At 41.5% G+C, this 16413-nt stretch overlaps 1 protein-coding gene across 1 annotated transcript in view; it reads right to left on the reverse strand.

Moving 5' to 3' along the window:
• Positions 1–1121: 1121 nt before the first annotated feature.
• Tbx15 (T-box transcription factor 15) overlaps positions 1122–16413 on the reverse strand; it is a 45042-nt gene continuing 29750 nt past the window's right edge. The window contains exons 6-7 of the mRNA XM_029475302.2: positions 14705–14802; positions 1122–3370 (exon numbers count right to left, since the gene is read on the reverse strand). Of these exons, the coding sequence (XP_029331162.1) occupies positions 2586–3370; positions 14705–14802 (883 nt within the window). The 3' untranslated portion in view covers positions 1122–2585. The remainder of the gene's footprint in view (positions 3371–14704; positions 14803–16413) is intronic.

Here is a 16413-nt window from a genome sequence, read left to right on the forward strand (position 1 = left end):
ACTCAGCTATTAAAAAGAATGAATTTAGGAAATTCCTAGCCAAATGGATGGACCTGGAGGGCATCATCTTGAGTGAAGTAACACAATCACAAAAGAACTCACACAATATGTATTCACTGATAAGTGGATATTAGCCCAAAACTTAGGATACCCAAGATATAAGATACAATTTACTAAACGCATGAAACTCAAGAAGAATGAAGACCAAAGTGTGGACACTGTGCCCCTTCTTAGAATTGGGAACAAAACACCCAGGGAAGGAGTTACAGAGACAAAGTTCATAGCTGTGATGAAAGGATGGACCATTTAGAGACTGCCGTATCCAGGGATCCTTCCCATAAGCAGCTTCTAAAAGCTGACACCATTGCATACACTAGCAAGATTTTGCTGAAAAGACCCAAATATAGCTGTCTCTTGTGAGACGATGCTGGGGCCTAGCAAACACAGGAGTGGATGTTCACAGTCAGCTATTGGATGTATCACAGGGCTCCCTATGCAGAAGCTAGAGAAAGTACCCAAGGAGCTAAAGGGATCTGCAACCCTATTGTCGGAACAACATGATGTACTAACCAGAACCCCGGAGCTCTTGTCTCTAGCTGCATATGTATCGAAAGATGGCCTAGTCGGCCATCATTGGAAAGAGAGGCCCATTGGACTTACAAACTTTATATGCCCCAATATAGGGGAATGCCAGGGCCAAAAGAATGGGAATGGGTGGGTAGGGAAGTGGGGGGCGCTATGGGGGACTTTTTGGATAGCATTGGAAATGTAACTGAGGAAAATATGTAGTAAAAATATTAAAAATTAAAAAAAACAAACAAACAAAAAAAACAAGGATAATGGTGACTTTATGTTATCTGCATAAAATTCACATAAGATAATACATGTGAAAGTGTTTGACTTGTAAGACAGAAAACAATACTTAATTTTTCTATATGAATAAACACACAGAAAATAATTGCAAAGATTTTATTTAGCGGCTTTCTGTGCTTGGCACTCAGAAACAGTTCCGTGCATAAGGGCAAATTTTTATACACCTTTTCTTCATACATATTTTACATACCCTTTTATTGCCCCCTTTTTAATATTCATAATATTGAATATCCAACTAGGCATATAAATACATTTATCTACATCACCTCAAAACAAAAAAATTCTTAATAATATCTGTATTATCTTGGTATTATTTGAGTCTCCACACCATTTAAAAATTTTAGCTTGCACCCAGCTTCACTTGTCTTCCTATCATTAAAGGATTTGAAAAAAAAAGGAAAGAAAAAACATCCCCAAACTTCAGAATGCAATGAACTATTTAATCAAAATGGAGAGCTACAGGCAGATAGAAAAGGGGCAGAAGACCCTGCAATGCTCTTCCATGTCTCAGGGTTTCTCCTGCATGGGGACCAGGGACAGATTGTCCAGGTCAACATTTTGGATCTGGCGTGTGAGGCCAGGCCTGTCTTCCATGACTCTTTTTTGGTATCACCTGGGAGATAAAACCATTCTCTTCATTCTTGACACCTGTTTCCCTCACCCTGCTCAGTTGCATGCCATGGAATGGCACTCCCACAAGGGGCACCTCTCTCCTGGGTCATTATGGTCAGAGCTATGGAATCAAGAAGCATTCCTTGTCCTAGCCCTTCTCATTGGTACCCTTGACTCTAAGCAGGGTCCCAAAGAGGCTTACACTCCACCACCACCATCATTCTTTCTATAACTTTAGAGGCTAAACAAACCCAACCAATTCTCCTTGGTGGATTAAATCTCATTTGTTCACATCTTCTCAGTCTTGCTGTCCACTCTCTCCTGCCCTCGATTCTCTTTCTCTCTCCGAGCTTTTCTCACCCTGTCCTTCCACAGGCACCACTGTAAGATCAAAGATGGCACACTGAATGAAGAAAGCCAAAGGTTAAAAAACAATCTTTCTCAGGAAGCCAAGTCCAGGTGTAGCACTGATGCCTTTCCATCTCTGTGACAAGGAGAGGTTCTAGGTACACGGTTCATTCCAGAAACATGGCAAGGGAGAAAGGCTATTATTAACTAATGATGGTCCAATCCGTCTAGGATTGTACACAGGCAAATTTTTTGGTGAAAGCACCCATTCTGGGCCTCCCTTCACAGAGTTCCCAGTTCAGAGTCAGTGTGTATGATGTTTGTGTTTGTATTACTTTTTGTATGCATGTGTGTACATGACTATATTCATGTAAGTGGTGTGTGTGTGTGTGTGTGTGTGTGTGTGTGTGTGTAAAACTTGTCTTGGCTGCTACATGCTAGCATTTCCTTCAACATTATTATAAAATGATTATTCAGTCTCTTCAAGGCCACTCTGTCATACACAATGCTTTTATAAAACTAAGATTTTGGAAGGCAGAAAAATGACCACTGAGATATGGATGATGGACTCCAAGGATCCTTCAGCGGTATCTACCGTTGTTCTCTGTTTTCCTTATCCAGAAAAAAACAAAAACAAAAACAAACACACAATTCCTATTTTCCCAAGGCACATGCCTCCCAAGGAGGATGATCCACCCACAGAGATTCTGGAGTCTTGACCGCCATCACCTCGATAGTGTGTGCACTGCTCTTTAAACCATGTGTACGGACATCTGAGAGGCGGAGCCTGGGACTGCCCCATACTGTCGGCCATCACAGGTGTTGGTAGCCTGCTGATTATTAGTTGAAGGGCTGATCATGTGCATGCTATGCTCCATCCCTGTAGGCAGGTACTGCCTCTCTCCAAAGGCCCCATTAGAAGGAGAAGAACAGAGTAAAGTGCTTTGAGATGCGCTCAGTTTCTCTGGGCTTGCAGCTAGCCTGGGGGAAGTGGGGAAATTGTATCCATACAGATTGTAGGGATTATGGAGGGAGAAGGCATTATAGGAGCTCTGCTGCATGTGGCTGCCACCAAACATGTGTGGCGATGAGGAACTGGAGGCTGCATTGCCTGCCTGCATGACATACTGAAACTGGGAAGTGGGGAAGGACCCCAACTGGCCACCATAGGCTTCCATCTTGCTGTTGCTGGGCAACGAGGGAGGTGTTGGTATTCCTGAGATCAGAGATGGAGTCCTCTGAGGCATGAAGGTTTCAGAGGGCTGAGTGGCTGAAGCTGTGCCACTCTGGAGCCGGTTGTAGCCACTGTCACTCAGCCCTGGATAGCTCTGTAAGGCAGCCATGTTGCTTCGGGCACATGGTGGATAATCAGAGAGGTTTAGATTACACAGCTGGCTTTCTCGACAGCCCACATTGAAAGTATTCGGGGCCAAATGAAAAGTTGGAGGAGAACAAGATGGAGATAAGAGATGAGAAGAAGCCGAAGGGGATGGTGTCCCAGTGCTGGAGGTGGTTGGAGAAGTACCTGTACTGCCCCCTGAAAAAGAAAACATAATTCCATTGATTAAGATGAGTCTGTCTAAGCCAAATGTCCTAAATTTTTATAGATCATTTCCTTCTGTTTACATCAGATGATGTCACATGTTTGAGCACACACTGCAAAGGAGAGGATAGGGATGGCATGAGACCAGTAGTCTTTGCATAAGTAGTCTTAGTCATACTTTTAAAAAATTAGAACAAATCTCTGGTGTTCATTGCTTATATTCTCACCATCAAACTCTCTTCCCAATAAGACATTTAATTATCAGCAGTAGGAGCCACTAGCTCAGTTCTTCCCATGATCAGGGCAAATGTGTAAAGTGTTTATTTTATTCAGTGACTTTTTCCTGTCTTGCAATCTTTAATAGAATACCAAAGCAGAAGGCTAGCCTCATGGAGATGGAACAGGGTACAAGCCAAAAGTAGGTGAAGGCCTGAGAAGGCCTAGCAAAGGGGCCTGGGTAGTGGAACCTGGGACATTAAACTGGAGGTCTGTTATAGCAAAGACACATGATAAGCATAATTATAAGATGTAGGTTGAAGTTAATCACGATGAACTTGAAACAAAATCACTGTCCGGAGGGTTGCTGATTTTCTTTTACAGGAGCCTGCGAAGTCTGAGACGTTGAAATAAAAGTTGAATTTGGAATACTTGAAGGTGGGTGTGAAAAAAACCAAACTAGTCATAAACTAACCTGAATGAGAGCAGAATGGATTCTTCTCTGTGCTCTATACTCAACAGCCCTATTCCCTCCATTTTCCTCTACAGCATTCAGCTTCTTCATCACAGATGAAGAATCCAGTAAGAAAGGATGCTTTTCTGGGATTCGGCTTCAAACCAACTAATGGAGAGTGTCTGGGCATGAGAATTCCACGGCAGCTGTCAAAGCACCTCTAATGTACACCTGGGGCTGAAAACTAAAGTTACAATATGAGCTCCTACTTCACAGTACCCAGACCAGTGATTTTGAAACCTCAGTGCACATGTGAGTTCACTGGAGGGCCCATGAAAACCAACTGCTGACCCCATTTTGTTTCTGAATCTGGGTATATGGGACAGAGCTTGAGGACATACATTTTAGGTGCGCAGACTGCACTTTGCAATAGAAGACCTCCAAAGTCCTATTTCCAAATGACCCTGAATCCATCTTGCAAAGTGTTGATCATCAGTTGTGTAGATGACAGGCTGGATGAGTGGTTGAGGATCCCATGAACTGAGAACCAGTTCAAGTCAACCTTTATCGAAGATGTTCTCCAAATAATAAAATCAAAAGTGACCTTTGTAAGACCCATTTTTCTCAGGGTCAGGAAGCATCTACTCCCCACCTCTTGCAATGGACTTTGAAGGTATCCTTCTATGAATTCTAGAACATTCAGTTGCTTTACCCTCTCTCAGATCCTACTTGAGAGAATTCCCTTCCATGTATCAGTATGGAATTTCTCATAATCATTGACAATCATGGTCATTCAAGGAGCAACATGTCTTAGGATACTGATAATTCTTGTTGAGCCTCTAAGAAACTAAGCATCATTAAGAGGGAAGTATTTTTCAGATGAAAGTGAACAGGATCCAGTTTTGTTTTGTTTTGTCTTGTTTTGTTTTGTTTTAATCCATGAAGAAAACCAGGAACATTCCAGAAATGTTGGAAAAATAGTTATAGTATTGTAGAAACAGAAGAATATGGCAGAGGAAATAAACAACAACAACAAAAAACCAAACAAACAAAAACTTCACTCTAGATCCACAGGCAAAGTAGTATTCGTGGTAAAAGTAAATATTTGGTTTTGTTAGTATTTTGTTCAGAGTTAAACTTTTATAGCTCAACTAATATCTCTCCCATGATCAAAGGAACTTTCCCCAGTAAACTTTCAGATTCAGTTGGAATTTAAGACAACCCAATCAGCTGCTGATATCAGAAAATTCACCTTTGTTCATAATAAATTCCTATAAAAGAACTAAAACAATTTTTTGTTTGACAGTCTGTGATATGGCTGACATTGTCAAAAACCATCAGCAGCTGGTGGTCATGGGAGATACTTCTCTGCAGTTTACAGCCACACACTGTGAAGTCTGCCTCTGAATTCTCTGCAGCTGTGGAAGGAGGGGTTTGAATCCATACGCCTCAGTTTTTCTCATTTTTCATACTGTAGCTGTGTCTAACACTTAAAGAAAGTATGAATACCCAACTCCAAGTACTTTCCAAGAAATCATTTTAATATAATGAAGGAATTCTGGAAGGGAAGATTCCAGAAACAGAAGTGGACCATTTTATGCTTCCTGCTGCTGGGTAGCTGCACAGCCTTCTCTTCCTCTCCATCCTACAGAAAGCTCAGAGATTTATTCTCTTCTCTTTGGAGCATCTTATATCTTTTCTTGTTTTCCCACCCTAAATGCCATGAAATTTACTACAGTAAGTGCTGTGACCAAAAAAAAAAAAAGGGGGGGGGGGAGAAACCTGACTCCGGTTGTAAAAAGATTTGTCTTTTACGAGATATGAATATAGTCTCCTGTCCTTGAAAGCGAGTCTCGTTTTCCCTGGTCTGGTGTTTATGTGGCCCTGGAGGAGACCACCTGTTCAGTACACTGTCCTATCGTGTTGTAGGTAAGCTCCATCAGGCCCTGGCCTCAGTCCTACAGCCGGAAGTGAACGATGGAGCAGATGACTTGCTACAACTCTAAATGGTTTTCTCAGATGGTCCAAGATGGAACAAATGGTACTGATTTGAGGCCTCAATTGGTTTCACTACAAAAAAAAAAAAAAAAAAAAAAGAAAAGAAATAAAAACGAAGAAGAAGAAGGGAATTATTAAGAAGTTACAGGGGTTTCTGCTGCGCAGATGAGAGGCACATGTTAAAAAGTTTGTAGTCAGCTTGCTTTGGCTTTTAAATGGCATTCACTGGAAATGAGACTTGGTGGCCTGCTGAGTTTCAGGGGTTGGGAGACTCCATGTGAGCTAGGGGTATGAAGGAGAGAGCAAGTCCATCCAAAAGAGGATCACATCCTCCCATCCACTTTGAAGAAACATTGTTTTACACTTAAAGTACTTGATGCAGATAATAACTAGTTCCCGAAGCCCACATACAGAGAGAGAAAGAGAGGACTGTGGCATTCATTTTTTTAAAAGTGCTAACTTAGATACTGAGAAGTCTTCGTTCCCTTATGATCTAATAGCTTGTCAAATGTTAAAAAGAATGGGAGTGCCAGCCAAGGGCTAAATAAGCTTAAGGAGACAGCCTTCATTCATTTCAACACTTGACTTAGCAGAGGCCTCTCATCACAAAACAAGCCAGGGTAGAGTGGGAAGCCAGGCTGGACTGATGAGGGCGGCCACTCAGAGTAAAGCTTGTCTCTCTTGTTCAGTGCATCTCCTTTGTCCATGCAAGGTCATGGGTTCTCTGAGCATTTTCATATGGGTTTGCTTAGTAGACAAATGTGGACCGTAGACCTAAACAAACCTGGTTCCAATCCCTTGCTATCTTACAATGGGGCTTTAGTAAATTAGCCTCTCCAAGTTTAGGGCTCCATAGTTATGTAAGTGGGATTTCTAATGTCTACCTTTCTGGGGATGTTTTGAGAAATTACAAAGTGATCATATTTTGGCATATAGGCAGGAAACATGCTCTTTTCTGAGAGGAGCAGTAAAGGATGGGGAAAAAGAGCCCTTGAAGATTGTCCAGTCTAATGAAGATGGCTCACACGTGTTGACTCCTGTCCCGAGAGAGCAGGGCAGCTTGGAATCTATACACACTAATAAGCATGACATCCCAAGATGTATGTGCCACACTGTTTCCAGCTAGAAGAACCTCCATGGTGTGGATGATGGAAGGCAGAGCTAATTGACAGCTCTGGGCCCACCTGAGCTATGTCCCCAGAGGAGCTACAGTTCCTCTTTGAATGGTCTATCCTTCCTCCCTACTCAATGAGTCCACAAAGGAAATGAGCTGTTCCATGGCTTGCACTCTTCTTATCAAGAGAAGCAGAACTGGTAGGATACATGCACACTGGTGTCTTCCCCATCAATCTCAGAGATGCTAGCCCACTTCCAAAAGGGGATTAAAATACAATGTCATTAATAACTTCATACTCTCGGGTAATCCAGAATTAATCCAACACTCCAGCTCTCTAACATCCTAGTTTACTCAGAAACCAGAGTGAGGAGCACACATTAAAATGCATATCCAACATTAACTTGTGCCAATATTCAAGGATAAGAGCCAAAGCAACCAAGAATGCATATTTAGCAGTGATCCCATATGAGGACAATAACCTAGAATACACTTGTGTACCATGAAGACAAGTTAAATGTGTCCGTGAAAATCCTGAATACCAAACCTGCTGACTTTTGCATCTTTAAATTGATCACTTCCAGACTGTAATATTTTCACATACAGCTTCCTTTTGAGTTTATTTTATTGTAAGACACACACACACACTAAAAAACAGTAAGGTAAAACCTCATCTGGATGAGTAAAGAGTAAGTTTCCATGTAATTACTTATTCTAGCAGCTTGACTCTCCTTGCCTTCTAACTTGAGAGTTTCTGTCCATGAAGAGAGCTGATTCCCAATGTATTCAGTCATGTAGGAGATAAAATATCAGCCGCCCATGAACTGGTCCCAGTGAAGAAGCTCATGGGCCATAAAGTTTAATGAGCATGGAAACTGAATATTATCCTCAGTTGAGATGAGAACCTTTCTCATGATGCAAATGTGAGCATCATAGTCCCCGTGGGAATTGTACAGTTCACATTCTAGAAAAATGGAAACCTTTCCCATAAAATGCAAAGTCCTCTGTCTATCTCTAAATTTGCTCTTCTTCAAACAGCCTCATCCAATCACACTGCTCTGTACCTGGTTCTATGTTGCCCTGTCTCCTAGGGTCACACACCTCCACACTTCTCTGTCTATCTCTAAATTTGCTCTTCTTCAAACAGCCTCATCCAATCACACTGCTCTGTACCTGGTTCTATGTTGCCCTGTCTCCTAGGGTCACACACCTCCACACTTCTTAGCTTCCCTCTGTTGCTTTCCCTGTTCATTTCAGCCTTCCTTGTTGCCACCTAGTTCTCCTAGGACAACAATGTACCCACTGGAAACCCCCTTCTTTCTGGTTTCACACTTCACTTCCAGGAAAGGCATAATTCCTGGCCTGGAAAGGCAAGGCATCAGTTTCCCTAGCACTAGAGTAAATGGTTCTTAGGGGGTCCAATTAGAATCAGTGAGAGTTGGTGAGATTTGCTAAAAGCCCATGAGCAGAGGCACACGTCCTTTCCCCTTAGAGATGGAGCAAAAATATCAAGGGCCACGAATACTTTCAAAGCTACCACGGGGGACAATTGAGAATAAAGTCACTGTGGAGGAAAGCCTGAGTGTAAAGAAATGGGACAGGTTCTAAGCAGAGTGATTTTTCTTAGGCCACTGACTTAGATTTACCTAAGGAAGCTAGCTAATCCTGGCTGTTTTACAAGCCAATGAGTTGTTCTTTTAGTTTGCTGTTTTGTTTTGACTCTTTTCTACATATATGCATATTCTAATTGATATATGTCTCTGATTCTACAAGTTTTTTGACTATGAATCTCCAAGTCTGAGAATACTAGAATAAATCTGAAGAAAAGCATAGAAATCAGTGAGGGGTGGTCTATGGACCATTCGTCAAGTAGAAACTGTGGCTGAAGCCTTTCACTATCAGTAACAAGGGATTTCAACTATTTGGGTGCCTGACAGATACCTGGCTCTGTTAAAAGAATATCTGGTGAGCTATCTGCCTTTAGTCCAAAATATCCAATCTCTTAAGTGTGGAAGCAAGTCAGAGGAGCTTCTGACCTTCCCTGGTTCTCCTCAAGAGATCAAACTGAACAACTGGATACAATAAACAATTGGACACAAAGGCAGGCAGCTTTCAAAGGGAAAACCTTTCAAATGGGCACATTTATGCAAAATAAGGAATACAATGTGGAAATTAGAAAACCAGCTACTGAGAGAGAGAGAGGTGTATATGTGTGTGAGAGAGAGAGAGATTAGTGTCAACTCACATATATATATGTGTGTGTGTGTGTGTGTGTGTGTGTGTGTGTGTCTAAGAGTTGACACTAATCTCCTTTCCCTTCAAATTTAAACATAAAGTTAGTGAGTACTTGCCAAGCACATTAACAATGTTCCCCTACAGTCGGGCGTGGTGGCGCATGCCTTTCATCCCAGCACTCGGGAGGCAGAGGCAGGTAGATTTCTGAGTTCGAGGCCAGCCTGGTCTACAGAGTGAGTTCCAGGATAGCCAGGGCTACACAGAGAAACCCTGTCTCGAAAAAAACAAAAAAACAAAAGAAAAAAACAAAAACAATGTTCCCCTACTATAGCATTATTATATTGGGTGTGCTCTTTCAATCCCTATTTGAGCTTCAAATTTGAATTGGATATCATGCCTGAACCCAATAATTTAATCATAAGGGGGAAAGTGCTGAGAAAAACAGCAGTGAGTGATATTAAACAAAGAACTAAACCAACGGGGGAGGGGGGAAAGGATACTCTAGAAGACTTAGCCTACTAGGAAAATCCCCCCCAGGAAGTGCTGCTTGAACTGAGATTTCAGAAGCCTGTAGTTCTGAGTAAGCAGTGAGTCAACCTGAGCCCTCTAGGCAGGGGAACAGCATGTGACAGGAAAGAGCACAGCATGTCTGAAAATGATAAAGGTGGCCCTGGTGCAGGGGTAGAAGAGAAGTGGGATAGGGGACATCCTATCCCACTATAGGGAACTACAGGGAACATCCTATCCCACTACAGGGATCTATAGGGGACATCCTTGAGTACTTAGTAAATCCTAGGTGCTTTTGTAAATAGCTTATCTTAAGGTACCCATTTATTTCACTCTCACGGTAATTATCTCTTCTATAGAGGTCTGTATGTTGAAGGAATAAAAATAAATCATGGCCACTGAAGAAATTTAAGTAAGTTAGGATATAAAGTTGGTATGAGTAGATATGTCTTGGAGCAGAATAGAGAGACTTTGGTTGACATCATAATATCCAAGTGAGAAATAATGTTGCATCAGAGCCAGGTGGTAGCAAAGGAGATGTGAACAGACTCAAGGCATTAGTGATAGGCTATGAGGATGAGGCCAGGAAAAACACCCTTGATGGCAAGTAGATGTGGGATCCTTCTCTCAGAAGAGGGTCTTAAGTCCCTTGAGCACATTAAGCCTAAGTGACTTTAGGGCAGTGTTTATCAACCTGTGGGTTGCAACTCCTTCGGAAGTCGAATGACCCTTTCACAGGGGTCACATATCAGATATTCTGCATATCAGATATTTACATTATAATTTATAAATGTAGCAAAATTACACCTATGAAATAGCAACAAAATAATTTTATGGTTGAGGGTCACCGCAGCGTGAGGAACTGTATTAAAGGGTCACTGCATTAGGAGAAGGTTGAGAACCATTACTTTAGGGAGCCAAAATACGACATGTTGTCCATTACAAGTTGAATATCTTTGATCTGAGATTCTTGAAACTAGAAGTTTTCTGAATTTGCAGTTTTTAAAATATATTTAGAATATGTATATATACCTCTGAGACATTCCAGGAATAGAACCCTAACCTCAAAACATGAAAATGTGTTTGTTTCGCATATAACCTAAAAGTAGTTATATGCAGTATCTTTTAATATTTTGTGCAAGAGTACTTGCATCATTCTGCTACTCAGAGGGATCTGTGTAAATTTGCCATCTTTGAATCACTGCAGTGACTTCACAATTCAAACATTAATGTTCACTGAACGTTTCTCTAGTTTCACAATACTTTTTAATATTTTAATACTATTTAATATCTTGAACTATGTGTATATATGGAATAAGGCATGTTCTTGCATGTGTGCAAGTGCTCTTTGAAACCAGAATCAGATCTCTCAGAGCTGGTGTTAGAGAGAGTTGTGGGCCACACAATATGGAGCTGGGAACCAAGCTCAGATCCTCTGCAGGAGCAGCATATGTTCTTAACTGATAGGCCTTCTCCCCAGTCTCTCAATGTGTTATTTACATGATGTGTGAAGTATATCATCTCTCTCACTGGCCAGCTTCTAACTACAATCAAATGACGGAAAACCCAGTCAACAATAGGGACTGTCCATAATCCTAATACTTTAATTGCCTGAGTTACACTGAAACACCCAGTGGTGTTGAAATCTACAATGATGTCTGCTAGCTTCTCAAATGTTAGGCCCATGTTTCCACAGAAGACAAAATACTAACTGTGGTGCAACTGGGATCATTCCTTTCAGCACAACAGCTCTCCAATCACTCAGATCACCCCTCATAAAAGTTCAGTTTTGTCATAAAAATACACTGCATATTTAGGGAAACCAAGGCACACATTTTATTTAAAACATCCATCAAAGAATGACAGGATGGCATTATTTTGGCTATAACAGACCTGGATTCTTAGATTTCCATTTATCTGGTCTTAGTCACCTTCCCCAAGTGTGATGGACAAAGTTAGCTGTCAAGTTGATTTGACTGAAACACTCTAGATTAGTTGAACATATTTTCAGGTCTCTGTGAGGTTGTTTCCTGGTCCAAAAGTCATGCTGTTTTGACCAAGCCAGTTATTTAATTTTTAGATGGATTCCAAATCTGAACAGACCATCCCGATGTGGTAGGACCGTGGAAGAATGAGAAGGAAAACCTGGTTTGCATACTCTGACAATAGTCCTTGCCAGGAGTTACTGCCTAATCATGTTTCAAATATTTAATCATAAGAAAAAACAATGATTCCCATTCCCATTAATGTCAGACATCCTTGCACAAAGGGAGTGGAAGGTCAGGGTGACAGTGATGGTGAAGGCATGACAACTATCTACTCTGGATTGAGAGCTTGTGAGGATTTAAGTACCTGTCTCCTTTAATATTTATAAGAACAGAGTATGTTCCTCCACAGCACACAGGAAGAAAAACTGAGTGGAAAGAAGGCTGAGGAACTCATGAGGATTCCAACTCTAAGAAGTAATGAGAAGAACCTGATTCAAATTGTGTGACTGGGGGTTATGTTGGTTCATTTGTCGGGACTAGGAATTGAAGCTAAGTCCTCAAGCACCTCTTACAAATGCTCCACAACTTAATTAAATTTGTAGCTCCCTTTTTACTTGTGTGTGTGTGTGAGGGAGAGAGACAGAGACAGAGACAGAGACAGACAGACAGACAGAGACAGGGATACAAAGACAGACAGATGTGATCATTTTTGCCAACTTGACACAAATTCAAGTCACCTGGGAAGAGAGAGCCTCAACTGAGGAATTGCCTCTATTAGATTGGCCTGTGGGCATGCAGTGGGGCAATTTTAATTAATTATTGATGTGAGCACTGCCACCCCTGGGCAGGTGGTCCTGAATTATATAAGAAGGAAAACTGACCATGAGTCTCTGTATGAGCCAGTTAGCAATGCTGATGCTCTCTACCTCAGTTCCTGCCTCCAGTTCCTGCCTCCAGTTCTTGAGTTACTTCCTGCCTTGGTTTTCCTCCATGATGGACTTAAAACCTGCCAGTAAACAAGCCCTTTCCTCCCCAAGTTCTTTTTAGTTGGTGTTTTATTATAGCAACAGAGTAAAAGCTGGCCTTGAATTTGCTGTGACCCAGTTTTTATATCTGTGATTCTTGTTCCCCAAGTTTGCAAGCAGCTGTACCAGGAGGCCCCATATGAGTCTATGCTTTAACTATATCCATCTTTAAAACTCAAAATATTTCAGCAATGTTGGTCATAAATCAAAACCAGTGTGCAAAGCATTAGCTTCTCTACTGAAAAGGGTACATGGTATCAGATATTATAGAGTCCTAGAATGGCGTCCCAAATAAATAGAAATTTAAAAACTAGGCTTTTGTCTATGATGAGTATTTACTGGAACAGAACAAACTCAAATCTGAACATTATGCCCACTGTCACTTTGGAAATGAGAATACTGGAGAAGGAAATATCAATCATTCTACATGATGGGAAATTTTCACTCAAGAACCCAGGTGACTGGGCCTCAGAATATGACAGGACTGACAGTAGGATTGAAATTCTGTGATCCTTCTGTCCATATCACTGAAGCTTTTCAACCTGAGCTACAAGAGAAGGGAGATTAGGAATTTTACTTTTTAAAAAATTCTGAAGGAAAAAAAAAGCATGAAAAAGTGGTCAAAGTCCACTCAACCCACCAATGTGACAAGACTGTGGTTGTTTCAAACAAGCAAGCCAAAAAAGAAGAAGGAGGAGGAAGAGGAGGAGGAGGAGGAGAGGAGGAAGCTAGGTGACATGCAGTGGAGTTCTGATGGGCTTGAAGCAGCCCCTTTTCAATGTGAGTCCTCACTTCCATTCCATTGAAAACCAGAGCTTTTGTCACTAAAAAACTAGAAAAAAAGAAACATGCTATGGTTTCCATGAGGAAACATGAATACAGTATGATGGCCTCTTCAAAAGGCAAGGCCTGTATGAGTGCTTAGAGTAGTCAATGATTCCATTGCAATTGCTATTGTGGATAAATAACGACTGGGCAGATGTAGTTTACAGAGCACTTGCCTAGCATGCACAAGACCCTAGTTAAATTCCTGGTAGCACAGGGAAGGGAGGAAGGAAGGAAGGAAGGAAGGAAGGAAGGAAGGAAGGAAGAAAGGAAGGGAGGGAGGGACGGAGGGAGGGAGGGAGGGAGGAAGGGAGGGAGGGAGGGAGGGAGGGAGGAACCAAACAGCCAAACAACCAATTAACTAGTCAACCATATGTGGTGGTTTAAATGAGAAATATTTCCCATAGGCTCACATATGGTGACAGATGGTCCCAGTTGGAGGTATTGTTTGGAGAGGTTGTGGAATCTTCAAGAAGTAAAGCCTTTGTGGAAGATATGCATCATTGAAATCTAGCTTTGAGGGTTTATAGCCTTACCCCTCTGCCTGAAATGTATCTTTGCCTCCTGTATATGCTTGAGATATGATATCTCACTTCCTGATCTTGCCCACATGCCAATCCTTCTCTACTCTTATGGACTCTAGTCTCCTAAAACCATAAGGCAAAATGAACTATGTTTTTCCTTAAGTTTCTTTTGATCGTGATGTTATCAATAGCAAAGGAAAGGAAATGTCACAGAAATCTTTGGCTTTAGGAAAAAATTATGAATGTAAATGACACACTGACTCTAGGTCCAGCTCATTTGCAGAACTGATGGTGCTCTTATCATTCATGGAGCTGCAGTTTGTCTTTGTTCCCAGAGGACTGGTATAACCCCTGTGCTGGCTTAGGGCCCCCTGTGCCATGCTCAGTTCATCTCCCCCATCCACTGCTGTCTGCAGAGCAGAGGCCTCGCCCAAAGCTTTACCTTGCTGCTTTTGCATGGTAGTGAAGTCCTCAAAGGTCAGTGTGCGAACAGGAGGTCTCCAGAATGCATAAGTCTCCATGATGGCTTCAAGTCCAGTTCTGGAATCAGAACAGTCAGAAAATCAACTGGTAGCTAATCCCAAAGTGTCACTGACATTGAAAGATTAAAAAGTGAGTTGTCTGTTGAGGGGCATACTACAGGCTCTAAGGGAAGTCAGCCTGGGAAAGTGCAAGTTCCAGATGCTGCTACATTGCTGGAGGAAGGACAGAGGAAACTAATTCCGATCGTTCACAAGAAAGTCCTTAACCATGATGAAGTTGAACACTGATTTTCCTTGCAAAGAAGCTCAATGAGCATGATAACAAAGTGTACTTAAGGTCAAGGGTATCATGAGTACAGTTGAGCAGAATGGCACTGACTGCTTCTCATGCCACCACCATTACCTCATCATGGCTGACACATCCTGTCCCAGAGCCAACCCACATCCAGAGAGTGTGAAGGCTCAATGAAGCTGTCAAGCTGATGTGACTTTAAAGTTCTCATAAGTCAACAGAGAAGAGTAAGGCAGCAGAAATAAAGGAGAGTAAACAAATACACTCAAGTTTTTTATTGTAGAAAGAAATATTTACCCAAAGTAAAAGAGAAACTATACAATGGGCAAAAAGGACAGTCCACATCTTTATCTTTGTAACCTTGTAAGTGAACATTAAGAACCATAAACTGTCAGATGTTTAGAAAATATCTAGTATTTTACAATACATGTGTTCACAGCTTCTATTTTACTCATGTTGTACAATCTGCAAATTGTATGCACATTGTTTCTTTACCATTTGCCTATTTCCTTACCCCTCTGTAGTTGTATGAAGTGCTGAAATAATTGCCAAAATAACTACTAGAATATCGTTGATGATAAACAACATCCTCAACACATCGGTTGGAGCTCTGCTGAAAGCTTTGAGTAGAGCTTCTGAGTATTTACTTCAAAACTGTTTCTTCTATGTCAGAAAGAGAGACTCATGGACTGGGGTTGGTGGTAGAAGAACTGAGAACCACAATAGCATGTGTCTCTCCATTGTGAAGTCACCACAAAGGGCATGATATGCCTCTTAGGAAAAGGCAGGTCTTTCCTACTGAAAAAGTATGCTCTCTGACCTTCTACCTGAGTAATTCACTTGATCAGCTCTGTTACTTGCCAAGAACAAAGTGAGAGGTTTTATTTTAAGGGAGAGCAAATACCTTCTCCCTTTAACTGATCATGACCCCCCTGCATTCTTCTCAGATGAGCCATACACACATGGGTTGCCTTCGTGTGTTGGAAATTTTGCTTTCTGAATTGACTTTAGTCACATACTTCACTTTCTAAAGTCTTCCCTAGATCTTGGAGGCTTTAAATACACTAATGCTGGCAAACCAAACTCTGTATTTTAAGAAGAGGTTCACAAGAGAAAGCAGTGCATGGTGTTTATTAGCTGTTAATCTGTGAGAAGCAGGAATAGACAGTATCTCTACTCTCACTCTACATTGGTTCTGAATATAGTTCGTGGAACTATTTGTGGATAGAAAGAGCTAAGGCAATTAGTAGAGTTCAGAATAATAAGGGGATAGACAGATAAAGCCAGCCTGGGCGGATAGAAGAAACAGATAAGCCCAGCTTAGATCTGACTGCCTTGTCCTGGAATGCTGGCAGCCCACCAGAAAAACCTAGGATT

Source organism: Mus caroli, unplaced genomic scaffold, assembly GCF_978045245.1.
Source record: "Mus caroli unplaced genomic scaffold, Mus_caroli_1 scaffold_3, whole genome shotgun sequence".
Taxonomy (NCBI): domain Eukaryota; kingdom Metazoa; phylum Chordata; class Mammalia; order Rodentia; family Muridae; genus Mus; species Mus caroli.